The 16148-nt window shown below is 40.0% G+C and overlaps 1 protein-coding gene across 1 annotated transcript in view; it reads left to right on the plus strand.

Moving 5' to 3' along the window:
• LOC140726923 (FRAS1-related extracellular matrix protein 2-like) overlaps positions 1-16148 on the plus strand; it is a 212443-nt gene that overhangs the window by 12886 nt on the left and 183409 nt on the right. Inside the window, exon 2 of the mRNA XM_073043928.1 lies at positions 4904-4993. Within this exon, the coding sequence (XP_072900029.1) occupies positions 4904-4993 (90 nt within the window). The remainder of the gene's footprint in view (positions 1-4903; positions 4994-16148) is intronic.

A 16148-nucleotide genomic window follows, 5' to 3' on the forward strand; every position in this document is an offset into this window, starting at 1 on the left:
ATACAAGTGTATTGTTCTCTGAAAATCATGACACAGGCAGACAGGGTGGTGAAATATTAACATGCCAGCCTTTACTGCTCATGATATTGAGTACAGTAGACAGAATGTCAAGCTACAACTGTACAATTGAGACCACCTCTGGTGTTTTTTTTTTGTGCAGTTGTGGTTACCCAGTTATAGGAAGGACAATGTACTGGAAAGTGTTCAGAAAAATTCACAAGAGGGTTACCGGGATCGGAGGGCTTGAGTTATAAGGAGAGGTACTTCTTTCCTACAGTATCTGAATTTGAGGAGTGACTCTTCATAAAGGTATATAAATCACGAGGGCAGAGGTGAGCTGGATGAGTTCAGACTTTTTCCCAGGATAGGGGAGTCTAAAAACTAGAAATCAATAGATGTAAGATGAGAGATTTTAAAATGACCTAAGGGACAATTTTATCATGCAGAAGGTGTTTGGTACACGGAAAGGGCTGGCAGCGAAAGATATAATGATGAGTACATTTCCAATGGTTAATAACATCTCGATAAGTACATAGATAGAAAAGGCACAGTGGGATAGCGGCTAACTGCAAGCAGATGGGATTAGCTCAGGCAGATATTTTGGATCAGCGTGGACAAGCTCGTCTGAAGAGCCTGTTCAGACTGAAATTTTATTCTCAACTTTTAATATGAAGATTGTTGCAAGAATGGATCTTTCATTGGTAACAATTGTATTAGAATCCCTGAAGTTCTGTTCCCTTTTCATGAAAAAAAGAGTTCTGGTTCTACTGATTATCAAACTGTGATGAAATACTGATAGGGGAAATCCTCTGAGGTGAAAAAGTGTTGTGGCTGCTGCCCAAGTATCCATGCGTAGTCACATCAAGCAAGAAAACATTATCACCAGTTCATGGCTGACTCCCTATCTGCATTCGACTTGGTACTAAGAGTTGTAGCCTTCCTAAACCATCTAAAGTCTAGGTACTTTACGCAAATTTGTCTACAAAACAAAAGTTTGTGACCTGTGTTTTGATACATTTGGAGACAATGAAACTTTAGTTACACTTGACTACAATGTACATCTAAACCATTTCTCTATTTCCTCCATAGCTGCTGCCTGATTTTTCATGTATGTTATTTATTTATTTAGCGGTACAGTGTGGAGTAAGCCCTTCAAGTCATGCCACCCAACAACTCCACAACCCTGATTAACCCTATCGTAATCATGGGACAATTTACAATGACCAGTTAACCTACCTGGTATGTCTTTGGACTGTGGGAGGAAACTGGAGCACCCGGGGAAAACCTACACATTCCACAGGGAGGATGTATAGAGACTCCTTGCAGAATGGCACTGGATTTGAACTTCAAACTCCGGAACGCCTTGAGCTGTAATAGCATCGCACTAACTGCTCCGCCCACAAATAGCGCCCACAAACTTTTGTTACTGTTTGATGTCCTGCAGGCATTGCTTAACTGCTGCTTTGCATTGGTTCAATATGATAAATATCAAATCTACCATGTTTCCTAGATTATTCATTTATTGAATTCTGTAAATTGTTTGTGTGAACACAAGAATGCCAAATGAAGTACTGGGTTTAAACTTTGTTTCTTGCCAGAACTGTGGCACTTCTTAATGGAATGTACATTTGAAGCTTGGAGAAATTCAGAGTCTTGAAATTGAAGTAATTAATCTAAAAAAATGGTTAACTTACTTAGGAATAATTAGCAAAGTTTACATTAGTAAAATTCCTGCCACTGTCTGTAAGGGGTTTGTACGTTCTCCCCATGACTGCATGGGTTTTCTCCAGGTGCTCCAGTTTCCTCCCACAGTCCAAAGATGCACCATTTTGTAGGTTAATTGCTCATTGGGAATTGTCCCGTGATTAGGCTAGGGTTAAGTCAGGGTTTACTGGGCAGTGTGGCTCAGAGGATAGGAAAGACCTGTTCTACACTGGATTTTAATAAATAAATAAAATAAATGTAAACTTATAATTTTTGTAAATAATTTCTTGGGTTTCCTTTGATCACTGTTTTGCTCTCTTTTTGCACTATATGTATTTTTTATATATTTCTTATTGTAACTTATAGTAAGCTTTTGTATTGTACTGTATTGCTGCCAGAAAACACCAGATTTTGTGAAATATTGTAGGTCAGTGGTAATAAATCTGATGCTTAATCCGCACTACAGGCCTACAATTCCCATTGAAATCACTGGGGTCTCAATTCCTGGTCTGTGTGTAGTGGTGTTTTACTTGAGTGGCTGTTACTTTCTTCGTCATTTTGTTTTAGGACCTGGGCATCTCTTGCAAAGTTATTCTTTAATGCGCACCTGTGATTACCCTTGCAAAAGTGGTGGTGAGCATCTTGAACTGCTGTAATCTTTCTGCTGATCGTACATCAGCTGTGTTTCAGATAGAGAGTGCCTTGAATACTGACAACAGAGCAAGGCAAAAGTCTAATTTAATTAATCATTTACTTTGAAAGCTCACTGTTCTGCAGCATTTGATAACAGAGAATTTGGAACAGTATTTTTTTTAAGTGTGCAGTTTAGCAACCCTCAAGTTGTTGATTCCAACTGAATGGCTGAAAGCAAGAATCAGTAGTTATCTAATGGAAGTTGTTTGAATTGTTCAGTAACTTGATATCAAAATGAGTTTTTTGTGGGCTTTCCCCAAACCAAAGCCTAACATCAAATATGGAAGAGTAGCTATAGTTTAAGGTAATTCCTCTGTTTTGATGCTGACTTTCTGCACGAGTACATGCTAAATCCTTTGATGATCTCAGCTTTTTCCCCACCTATCTTGAGTTACTAGCTTTTAATCACTGCCATTTTACATCATCTAATTCAAGTTTATAGAGCATTTTTGCAAACTTACACTGCATATTAGTGGGTCTCTCAACAATTGTAACACATTTATTTATTGAGATACAGTATGGAATTGGCCCCTGGAATTGTGCCACCCAACAATCCCCAGATTTAAACCGTGCCTAGTCATGGGACAATTCACAATGACCAATGAACCTATCAAATGGCACAACTTTGAATGTGGGAGGAATCCATAGCACCTGGATGTTACACGAGCGAGGCGGTGGACAAACCCAAGTGCAGAACATGGGCACAGAGGCAGAGTCGGGAGGCGTTCTTGATGTAGCGAGCATGGAATCGGTATCCAGGAGTGATGCTAGACTTAGAACTGGCAGTCCTAAGAACCATGAAACGAGGTTACTCACACTGGAGTCAAACAACAAACTGGCAGCTCCTTGTTGTGATTACAGGGTTTTTATCCTGCATTTGCTGATGGAAAGCAGGTGTGTGTAGTTAGTGGAACCTGGGAATGACTGGAAACTAAACGAGAGGAATGATGCCCAATTCCGGAGGTAAATAGCAAGGTGGGGGATTGACAGAAGGTACCATGAAGGTACCAAGGAGGAAACCCATGTGGACACAGGGCGGATGTATAAACTCTTTATAGACAGTGGTGAGCATTGAACCCAATGTGCTGATGCTGTAAAGCATTATGCCAACCACTGCACTACAGTGCTGCCCATATAGATAGATAGATAGATAGATACTTTATTCATCCCCATGGGGAAATTCAACTTTTTTCCAATGTCCCATACACTTGTTATAGCAAAACTAATTACATACAATATTTAACTCAGTAAAAAATATGATATGCATCTAAATCACTATCTCAAAAAGCATTAATAATAGCTTTTAAAAAGTTCTTAAGTCCTGGCGGTTGAATTGTAAAGCCTAATGGCATTGGGGAGTATTGACCTCTTCATCCTGTCTGAGGAGCATTGCATCAACAGTAACCTGTCGCTGAAACTGCTTCTCTGTCTCTGGATGGTGCTATGTACTGTACTGCTTCTCTGTCTCTGGATGGTGCTATGTAGAGGATGTTCAGAGTTTTCCATAATTGACCGTAGCCTACTCAGCGCCCTTCGCTCAGCTACCGATGTTAAACTCTCCAGTACTTTGCCCACGACAGAGCCCGCCTTCCTTACCAGCTTATTAAGACGTGAGGCGTCCCTCTTCTTAATGCTTCCTCCCCAACACGCCACCACAAAGAAGAGGGCGCTCTCCACAACTGACCTATAGAACATCTTCAGCATCTCACTACAGACATTGAATGACGCCAACCTTCTAAGGAAGTACAGTCGACTCTGTGCCTTCCTGCACAAGGCATCTGTGTTGGCAGTCCAGTCTAGCTTCTCGTCTAACTGTACTCCCAGATACTTGTAGGTCTTAACCTGCTCCACACATTCTCCATTAATGATCACTGGCTCCATATGAGGCCTAGATCTCCTAAAGTCAACCACCATCTCCTTGGTCTTGGTGATATTGAGACGCAGGTAGTTTGAGTTGCACCATATCACAAAGTCCTGTATCAGTTTCCTATACTCCTCCTCCTGTCCATTCCTGACACACCCTACTATGGCCGTGTCATCAGCGAACTTCTGCACATGGCAGGACTCCGAGTTATATTGGAAGTCTGATGTGTACAGGGTGAACAGGACCGGAGAAAGTACGGTTCCCTGCGGCGCTCCTGTGCTGCTGACCACTGTGTCAGACCTACAGTCTCCCAACCGCACATATTGAGGTCTATCTGTCAAGTAGTCCACTATCCAATCCACCATGTGAGAGTCTACTCCCATCTCCGTTAGTTTGTGCCTTAAGATCTTGGGCTGGATGGTGTTAAAGGCACTAGAGAAGTCAAGGAATGTAATCCTCACAGCACAACTGACCCCATCTAGGTGAGAGGTGAGAGAGTGAGAGATATGATGTCTCGCTGGTCATTGGTGACTTCTCTGAACATTTCATTGACCACTGAAGGAAACTTATTAAACAAAGCTATGTGAAAAACAGATAATAATGTGGCTACATTACGACAATAAACTGTCTTTGGTATTTCAGGTGATGTTGATGACATGAAAATCTGCTATGTGTTGAAAGAAGGAATCAATGCGACAAGTGACATTTTTCACTTCTCAGTTGAAGATAGTGGTAAGTGATTCAATGTGCTGTGTACTAAACTGGGCTAACAAATTGTTTTACAATGCTTTTCAACAACTGAGTATCTCTGCTTTAATTACAGAAAAAAGGTGTTATTTCTTATATTATATATGTACTCAGATTTCCATTAGTCTTTTCAGGTCAAGCATTCCAGTGCATTTACTGTGGTCGGTTGACTTTAGTTCACATTTTCTGAAGTAAAAGAGATTCATATTTTGTCTGTTATGTCTACAAATTTGATTTGCTCTTCATCTCTGTAGAAATATTAGACCATCAGAGCAAAAAACATAGATTTTTTATGCTGTCTGTCTGGGAATATTCTGTGTACTTCCCTTCATCATTTAATTTTAGTTGGCATTCACAAGCAATGAACATTTTACTGTGATGTTCCAACAAAATATACTTTGGGCTCCTTATCCAAGAAAGGGTGTACTGACATTGGAGACGGTCCAGAGGAGGTTCATGAGAATGATCCTGGGAATGAAAGTATGAGGAGAGTTTGATGGCTCTATTCCTGTACTTGGTGGAGTTTAGAGGAATGAAAGGGGGGAGATCTCATTGAAACCTATCAAATATTGAAAAGCCTAGAGAGAGTGAATGTGAAGAGAATGTCTCCTGCAGTGTGCGGGTCTAGGACCAAAGGCATAGCTTCAGAATACAAGGAAGGACGACCCCTTTGAACAGAGATGTGGAGGAGTTTCCTTAGCCAGAGGGTGGTGAATCTATGGAATTCATTGCCACAGACCGCTGTGGAGGCCAAGTCATTGTGTATGTTTAAGGCAGAGGTTGATAAGTGCTTAATTAGTAAGAGAGTCAAAGGTTCTGGGGAAAAGGCAGGAGAACAGGATTGAGAGAAGTAATAAATCAGCCATGATGGGATGGTGGAGCCTAATAACTTAATTCTGCTTTTATGTCCTATTTCTATGTCAAAAATAGTTGAGGTGTCCTTTCTTTTTTTCTTGCTGAAGATCGGTGTTTTGCAAATGTATCATCAGACATTCCGAAAGGTGTCCATTCCTGATTGACAAATAGGAGTTTTCTCCTGAAGGTATTGACTTGATTGTAAACACTGGGCTATATCTATTTTGAAATACTGTACAATACCAAAAGCCATAATTCATTATTAAAAGCTAAATATTTGCAGTTTATGACTGAGAAAGTGCATTCATGGATGTGAAATTGAACTTAGGAATATTCTGTTTCTGTTCAATCTCCCCAAAAGATTAGTTATTAGCTTAGGAATTGGAGTCAAATATAAAGGAATCCCATAGAGCCAAGTGCAGAATGTTACATAATAATAGGCAGATGATTAAAAGCTTGTTCAAAAATGGTGTGTCGTAGGAAATGTCTTTAATAAATGGAAAATAGTCAGAAGAAATGATAGAATTTAGGATTTCTCACCTTAAGAAGCAACAATCAGCGTTACAGTGATTGAGGATGATCAGGAGGTCAGAAGTGCAAGAATGCAAGTATTATTTCCCGTCACAAGACTGAAGAGGATTACGGAGAAAGAATGGAATCAGTCATGGCTGAAACTACAGGTAACACAGTTTAAGATGAGGTTAAGAGATCAGTGGGACACCCCACTTCAATTCAACACTTTGGCAGAGAGCCAAAATCAATTGTCTATAGACTGTTTGTCAATGCAGTTTACAGACTCAATAACAGTTAAGTTCAAAAGATGCACCTTTTGTATTTCATTAAAATGTAATAAGCAAATCCTTATGCAAATGTTACTAAAATATTCACAATATTCAGTTTCAAACCTATTACACTTAAGTGAATACATTGACTTCAAGTAAGTTGACTGTCAGCTGGCAGTTCCCTACTGAAGGCCTCAGGACTTGGGATGCATCATATTGTGAAGCATGCTTAGGCAAATGCAGATGCTTGATTAGAATTGGTAGCCAGAGGGACTGGGTGCAGTTTGCACCAATTCTGCATCTTTATGGCAGGAATAGCTGGCTTGCGAATGGTAACTCCATTGATTTTGATGAGGTTGCTGACTCTGTGGAGGAAGGTAAGTGCAGACTAACCTTTGCTCCATCCACAAGAGACAGGGTTTCTGGTGACCCAGCATTTTAATTCACCTCCCCATTCCCCCTCAAGCATGTTGGTCCATACCTCCTCCATTGCCACAATGGGGCTACTCTCAGAGTGTAGGAGCAACACCTCATAGTTCATCTGCGTAGCCTCCAATCTGACAGCTTTAATATCAATTTATCTGACTTCTGGTAATTTCCCCCTAGCCATTCTCTCTTTTTCCATTCACCATTCTGGCTCCCTTCTTATCCTTTCTCTTTTTCTCACCTACCCTATCACCTACATCTGGTGACCCTCCTCCTTCCCTTTCTCCCATGGTCCACTCTCCTCTCCAACCAGATTCCTTCTTCAGACCTTTACCCTGTCGACTTCTCGGCTCCTAGCTTTTCATTTCAGTCCCCCCTCCCCCATTCACCTACCTGATGATGATGATACCTACCTCCCCTTTACTTGGCTTCCCCTATCATCATTCAGTTTGTACTTCTTTCCCCCTCCCCCAACTTCTTATTCTTCCCCCTTCCTTTCCAGTCCTGATGAAGGGTCTCGGTCCAAAACATCGGTCCCCTCCATAGATGCTGTCTCACCTTGCTGAGTTTCTCCAGCATTTTGGGTGTGTTACTTGCAGTTTAAATAATTGAGTTATTAAATTGAATGTTGTTTTAATTGAATGCCATTAAATGCCTCGTAAGACCATTTTACTTTTTTAAAATTTTCTCAATTATTGAAATGTAGCTGGCTTGTTGTCAAAGTCAGCTTGGGCCTCTTCCAGGAGTGGCACTGTGCCTCATGATGTGCTCCCTGTGTGCAGAGTGTCAGCCTGTCCAGGCTTCCACATCCAGGGAAAGTAAATCTGGGTGGGCGGGCACAGTAGGTGGTGAGTTTGGGCAGCAGCCAGACCCAGCATAATCTGGTTTAACACCAATGGAGAGAATTTGGAAGAGGAACTGAAACTTTAAAGACCTTTCATTCCATCAATTCTGGTCTCAGCTTATATCAATTATTTAATTCTTCCACAAGTAAAACACTTTACTGCACATAAACTCTTATTAAAGATGCTGTAGTCTTCAGACTTGCATATCGTAATTAGAGCACATTCTCTTTAGTTATTTCAGAATGGAGGAAAAAAGTTTGTGGTTTAAATTTTTTTTACGTTTTCTAATTTTGGAGCAGGAAATATATAAGCAGCTAATGTTTTTGTTATTTACTTTATTTTCTTCTTATGGTATCATGAAAAGAGAATGACTTTATAAGAAAGGTGCTTAACAGTCCCTTTTGCCTCAACAATTCTAAAAGGACAGTGGCTGTTATTATGATATCATTTTCAACTGACCTGGTGATATATGCAATATTGTTTAACATGGCATAGTGTCAATTTGTGCTTTTTGACACAAAACATCCAAAACACTCTTTCCAAGATCAGAGAGTTATTCTGGGTATGTTAGTAAATATTTATCCACATAGTAATGTTATTAAAATTAAAGACTATTTGTCTCTCATGCTATTTACTGAAATGCTGTGTGAGATTGGTATACTACGTTACTATAGCAACTAGAGTGCGAATATACTTGAGTTGTAGAACATTTTACTTTTCCTGTTAATATTTAGTTCAAAATGCTACATTTTCAAATGGTATGGAAGATCAAATAAATTTTTTCCTGTCTATGACTGTGTGTCATCTGTAGGGACAAACACAAACTTTATAAAAAGCTGCAGCATTTCTGATTTTTAGTAACTTATTTTAATATTTTATATTTCATATTAGAGATGCTTACAATGAAAAATAAAGCTTAATTTCAGTAGACATAGGATATTTGCTGACTTTGCAGTAACAATTTTCCTGTACATTGCCAGCTTCTGATTAAATATCTGATGGATCAGAATATCTTGAAAATATTCCCAAAGCACATTATTCTAGGCAGTTTCGAAAGTAGGTTACATGGTTGGTACAACATAGTGTGTGCTGTAGATTTCTATGTTCTATTGCAAGTTTCATTTAAGAACTACAGATCGGAGCTTGTGAGGTGGGGATTTTTCTAACCACAGACCCTGTTGTGATAGGACAACATGCTATATGCAGTGTACACTTGAGAACGTTGCATTGAGGCAAATAATTCAGTAATAAGAACCTCCATTGGAAATAATGACTAAATTACTCTGTCGGCTTTTCTTCACCTCTAATTATACGTGAGTAGACTCCAAGTACAGCTAACATTCGATGCTTCCTATTTAATTGGTTTTTTTTCTGGAAATACTTTTAAGTCTGTGGTCTTCGTGTGTTGAAATGTGATTGCTGAATATCAGGGTTTCAAACTAACTCGTTCCTCCATTCCTGGTGGGAGGCTGGTAAATGCACTAATGATTTTTTTTTGAAGATTTCATATTATGTTTTATAGTACAACCGTGGCTATAATTAAGAAATTAAATTATTTTGTGAAGTGCAGGTTCATTAAGATGTTTTTCTGGGTCTGAATGCCCACATCTAAATGCCAGTAGAGGTTATGGAAATTCGCTCTGACAGAATTCAAAATCGCTAACCAAAGTTAGAAATACGGAATAAAATCTACTCTCATAGAACTTATGTAGAAAAAAGAAGTAAGTAAGTTATTGCAGAACTTCTTTCTTTTCAAGTTATGTTTCTTGATACAGATGACAGTTTTGTGCTATGGAAAATTACATTTAGAAATGCAACCCCACACCCTCCCACACCCATATTGGGATCACCATATATTTTTTCCTACAGAATTATATAATTTCATACTTTAGTAACTTATTTTAAGATTTTATATTTCATGTCAAGGAAAATATGACATTGTTATATGTTAACTAGTGTCCCATTTGTTTTAAGTTGTCCCTTTTCAGAAATTGAGCTAGTAATCTGTTTGTTCAGGATACTGGAAGGCAAGGGAACCTCCTGAAAATAAATTGTGTTTTAAATAGCTTAAAGGAAAACAAATTAAAGCCACGTTGGCAGCAATCCATCCAACTACTACAACCAAAGTAGCTGTAATGGGATGTCAGTATTCACATGAATCTGAAATAATTTCTTCTCTACTATTTTAGAACATAGACCAGAACAGCACCGGAACAGGCCTTTAGGCCCACGATGTTTTGCTGAACTATCCTTATCCATACCTGTCTTAAACCATAAGGAGTTGTGATCACTGTTCCTTAACTCTATTTCCCCCCACTGAATGGTCAGTTACCCAGATAGGCTCATGGCTCAAATTTTGTGCATGCACCTTATAAAGTTTGTCTTACACTAAGGATGTCCCAATCTATCAAGGAAGTTGAAGTCACTGATTATTACAGCAATCCTATTCATTTTGCTAATGTGCTTGGATATTTGTCCTCCAATGCCATCGTGGCTATTGTGGACACTATAGTATGATACCATCAGAGTGTTTGTACTTTTCTTATTTAAGTTCACTCCATATAGCCTCAGTAGATGAAGCCTCCATCATGTCCCCTCAACATAATGTTGTGCCTCCCCCACTCTTTTACCTCCTTCTCTACCTTCTAAAACATTGAAACCCTGGAATATTGAGCATCCATTCCTGTCCCCCCTCTCGTGACTAATTATGGACTAATAATAACTGACTAGTAATCACACAGAGCTTTGTGAAAGATGAATTCCATTATTGTTTCCTTTCTTAGCTGAAGAAGTCACAAAGTGATTTATTTCTTGCTTTGGCCAAGAGCTGAATGTGTTTTGAACTCAAACATTGAAGTTGGTGGAATTTGTTAGATCAGTTGTGGTGCAAATTACGTGATTTGAAACTCAGTGCTAAGCTATGGTGGTGGAATTAAAAGAGATGACTTAAGTGTTGGTTGTAAATACTGTGCACCCTCTGTTATGGGGAGGTCAAGTTCCTATAAAACCAAACATATTATGATTTTCCATAACTCTCAGTCTTGGTGAAAATGGACAACATTAGTTGTTCCTTTGACATATTGTGTTAACTAAGTTTTGTTTTCTCACATCAATTCTACATGATTGGAATTTTATTCTGTATCTAATTTTTTGTTATTTTTTTGTACATTCCCTGAGGGTGAATTTCCATCACCCAAAATGGTTATGTTGTCAATTTAGGCATTATTTTGGAAGCAGTGTACAATTGCTGCTGCTGTATTGAATGTCACCTGTTGATATGATTTTCTCACTACATCAACTCCAGGAGAAGTGCAGGGAACATCAGAAACCCCTCTCTGTCACTTTCATTGACTTGACCAAGGCTTTCGACCTTGTCAGCAGGGATGGGCTCTTTCAGATTCTCCTCAAGATTGGCTGTCCCCCGAAACTCCAAAGTATCATGAAGTCATTCCATGACGACATGAGGGCAACTGTTCAGTACGATGGCAGCTCATCAGAACCCTTCGATATTCATAGTGGAGTCAAACAAGGATGTGTGTTGGCCCCAATATTATTTGGCATCTTCTTCTCTCTGCTATTGAAGCATGCATTTTGGGACGTCAACAGAAGGCACCTACTTTCACACTGGGTCTGGTGGGCGGCTGTTCAACCCTGCGCGCCTGAGAGCAAGAACAAAGGTGCTAAAGATCTTAATATGTGACATGCTCTTTGCCGGTGACACTGCTATAATGTTGCACACCAAACAGCAACTACAAACTCTCATGGACCACTTCTCTAAGGCATGCAAAGACTTTGTGCTTACCATCGGCCTAAAGAAAACAAATGTCATTGCCCAGAATGTAATGGAGACACCGGTCATTACCGTCGACAATTACGATCTAGAAGTGGTCCACGAGTTCACATACTTGGGGTCGACTATTAGCGACGCTCTCTCCCTCGATGCTGAAATCAATAAGCGTATCAGCAAAGCAGCATTGATTCTTGATCAACTCTCCTCGCAGGTCTAGGAGAATCTGAAACTCGCTACAAAGACCAAGACTGCCTTGTACAATGCATTATCAGCACCCTCCTGTATCGTAGTGAGACTTGGACCATCTACTCCAAACAGGAGAGGAAACTCAATAGTTTTCACCTGTGCAGCCTTCGCCGCATCCTCGGCATCACCTGGAGAGACAAAGTCCCAAACTCTGAGGTCCTCTCCCACACTGGACTTCCCACAATGTTCACGCTTTTAAGACAATGCAGACTGCGCTGGCTGGGCCACATCCATCGTATGAAGGATGGTAGACTTGCAAAGGACATCCTCTACGGAGAACTAGCAAAAGGCAAGAGGAACGTTGGTAGACCCCAGCTTCGCTTCAAGGACCTCTGCAAACACGACATGAAAGCCTTAAAAATCAACACAGAGTGCTGGGGGATACAGCAGATGACCGCAACAAATGGCGAGGTGCTCTTCAGCAACACCTAGAGCAAGGCGAAAGAGCGATCCTGAGTCAGTTTGAGGAGCGGAGAGCTAAATGGAGAGCACAGCGGACATCGGAATACAATTCCACAATGCCCTCCACATGCAGCAACTGTGGCAGAGCCTGCCGTTCCAGGATCAGCCTCAATAGCCACAGTCAACACTGCTCGACAAATCAGTGACTACCCATGGTCGACCATGACCAACGGAGGCCACACACACACATTGGATGTTACGCATCTCTAGTTAAAGATAAACTTCTATGCTCAGAACTCTGAAATTTTCGATTTCTCCCCTCCCTATCTGCCTTTCTTTTCTTGTCCATTTTGATTTGTTCTATTTCTCACAATTAAACTGTGCTACCGACTGAAACGGTAGTTGGGTCGTACTCCCTCTGTATATCACAGTTAGAATGACTAATTGACAGCAAATTTGTTTAATTTTCCATCCATATACATTAAATGGTCAAACCTGTCAACAATATTTCTGGGTGTTTTACTTTGGATTATAAATGTCAACTCTTTTGACCTATTTCTCATTGATACAGCTCATTATGTAAAAATACTGTAGAAATCTGTCTTACTCTTGTTGATTCTAATGTTTAGATGCTATTATACCTTTGCTTTCCCAGAGGGTAATGACAACAGGCAATCTTTGGAGTGTCTGCATTCATATAGAGCATAAAACAGCTTAATACAGGAACAGGTCCTTCATCCTTGATGTCAGTGCCAAATATAAGGCCAAGTTAAACCAAATCCATTGCATTTATATATGATCCATATCACTCCATTCCCTGCATATTTGTGTGTTTATCTAAAAATGACCTTATATTAGAGTAGCATTTATTAAAACATAGGAGCAGAATTTGGCCATTTGGCCAATCAGTCTGCTCTAGCATTTGATCATGGCTGATCCATTTCCCTCTCAATGCCGTTCATCTGCCTTCTCTCCATAACCTTTCATGCCCCGACTAATCAAGAAACTATCAACCTCTGTCTTAAATATGGCTGTCAGTGGCGATGAATTCCACAGATTCACCACCCTTTGGCTAAAGAAATTCCTCCTCATCTCCATTATAAATGAATATCCCTCTATTCTGAGGTTGTGCCCTCTGTTCCTGGACTCCCCCATTGCAGGAAACATCCTCTCCATATCCACCTATCTAGACCTTTCAACATTCAATAAGTTTCGATGAGATCCCCCCTCATTCTTCTAAATTCCAGCAAGTACAGGCCCAGAGCCATCAAAAAGTCCTCATGTGATAAGCCTTTCATTCAGAATCAGAATCATGTTTATAATCACCGACATGTGACGTGAAATTTGTTAACTTAGCAGCAACAGTTCAATGCAATACATAATCTATCAGGGAGGAAAAAATAATAATAACTAAAGTAAACATAATAATAATAAATAAACAAGTAAATCAATTACTTATATTGAATAGATTTTTAAAAAAACATGCAAAAACTGAAATACTGTATATTTTTTTAAAAAGTGAGGTAGTGTCCAAAGCTTCAATGTCCATTTAGAAATCGGATGGCAGAGAGGAAGAAGCTGTTCTTGAATCGCTGAGTGTGTGCCTTCAGGCTTTTGTACCCCCTGGAAACATTATCATGAACCTCTTTTGCACCCTCTCCAATGTGGGCACATCCTTTCTTAGATAAGGGCCCCAAAACTGCTCACAATACTCCAAGAGAGGTCTTACCAGTGCCTTATACAGCCTCAGCATCACATCTAGGTGTCTCAAAGTGAACACTAAGTTTGCATTTGCTTTTCTCACCACTCACTCAACCTTCAAGTTAATCTTTAGTGAATCCTGTACAAGGACTCCCAAGTCTCTTTGCACCTTGGATTGTTGAAATTTATCTCCATTTAGAAAATAGTCTATTTTTTAATTCCTTCTACCAAAGTGCATGACCATTCACTTCCCAACACTGTATTCCATCTGCCACTTCTTTATTCATTCTCCTCATCTGTCTAAGCCTTTCCGCTTTCTGAATACTACATGCCCCTCCACCTATCTTTATATCATTCGCAAACTTGGCCACAAAGCTATCAATTCCATCATCCAAGTCATTGACATACACCATAAAAAGAAGCGTTCCCAACACAGACCCCTGTGGAACACCACTAGTCACAGGCAGCCAATCAGAAAAGGCTCCCATTATTTCCACTCTTTGCCTTCTACCAAACAACCAATGCTCTACCTATTCTAGTATAATTCCTGAAATACCACGGACTCTTATCTTAATAAGCAGCCTCATGTTTGGCACCTTGTCAAAGACCTTCATAAAATCCAAGAACACAACATCCACCAATTCTCCTTTGTCTATCCTGCTTGCTATTTCCTCAAAGAATTCCAACAGGTTTGTCAGGCAAGGTTTTCCCTCAAGGAAACCATGCTGACTTTAGCCTATTTTACCATGTTCCTCCAAGTACCTTGAAACCTTAGCCTTAACAGTCCACTCCAACATCTTCCCTTCCCACTGGCTAACTGGCCTAGTATTTCCTTTCTTTTACTTCCTTCCTTTCTTGAAGAGTGGAGTGACATTGGGAATTTTCCAGTCCTCCAGAACCATGCCAGAATTTATTGATTCTTGAAAGATCATTACTACTGCCTTCACAATCTCTTCAGCCACCTCTTTCAGAACCCTGGGTTGTAGTCCATCTGGTCCAGGTGAATTATCTAGCTTCCCAAGCACCTTCTCCCTAGTAATAACCAATACACACACTTCCAATGGTGGAGACATCCAAGAATAAGAGAAGGCTAAGCCTTCCTCACGTAGTCAGGTGGAACGGCTGAACTTCCAGCATACTGCTACTGTCTTTCACAGTGAAGACTGATGCAAAAGACTTATTCAGTTCATTAGTCATTTCCTTGTCCCCCATTAATACCTCTTCAATATCATTTTCTAGTAGTACAATATCTACACTCGCTTCTCTTTTACTTTTTAATATATCTGAAAAAAACTTTTGCTATCCTCTTTAATATTATTAGATAGCTAACATTCATATTTCATCCTTTCCTTCCTTATGGCTTCTTTTAGTTGCTTCTGTTGATTTTTAAAAGCTTCCCAATCAGCTAACTTCCCACTAATTTTTACTCGATTATACGCCCTCTCCTTTGCTTTTATGTTGGCTTTGACTTCCCTTGTGAGCCATAGTTGCATCATCCTGCCTTTAGAATACATCCTCTTTGGGACGTATATATCCTGTGCCTTCCACATTGCTTCCAGAAACTCCAGCCATTGCTGTGTTGCTGTCATCCCTGCTAGAGTTCCCTTCCAATCAACTTTGGCCAACTCTTCTCTCATGACTCTGTAGTTCCCTTTACTCCACTCCTGATACAACTGACTTTAGCTTCTCCCTTTCGAACTGCAGGGTGAATTCTGTCATATTATGATCACTGTCTCCTAGGCGTTCCTTTATTTTCTGCTCCCTATTCAAATCCAGTTCATTATGTAACTCCCAATCTAGAATCATTGATCCCCTAGTGGGCGCAACCACAAGCAGCTCTAGAAAGCCTCCTCATAGGCATTCTACAAATTCTTTCTCTTGGGATCCAAAATTAGCACCAAACGGATTTTCCTAATCTACCTGCATATTGAAATCCCCCATGACTATTATAGCATTGCCCTTCTGATATGCATTTTCTATCTCCCATTGTGTTTTGTAGCCCACGTCCTGGCTACGGTTTGGAGGCCTGTATATAACTCCTATCATGGTCTTTTTACTCTTGTAGTTCTTTAACTCTACCCACAATGATTCTA

Source organism: Hemitrygon akajei, chromosome 4 (assembly GCF_048418815.1).
Source record: "Hemitrygon akajei chromosome 4, sHemAka1.3, whole genome shotgun sequence".
Lineage (NCBI taxonomy): Eukaryota > Metazoa > Chordata > Chondrichthyes > Myliobatiformes > Dasyatidae > Hemitrygon > Hemitrygon akajei.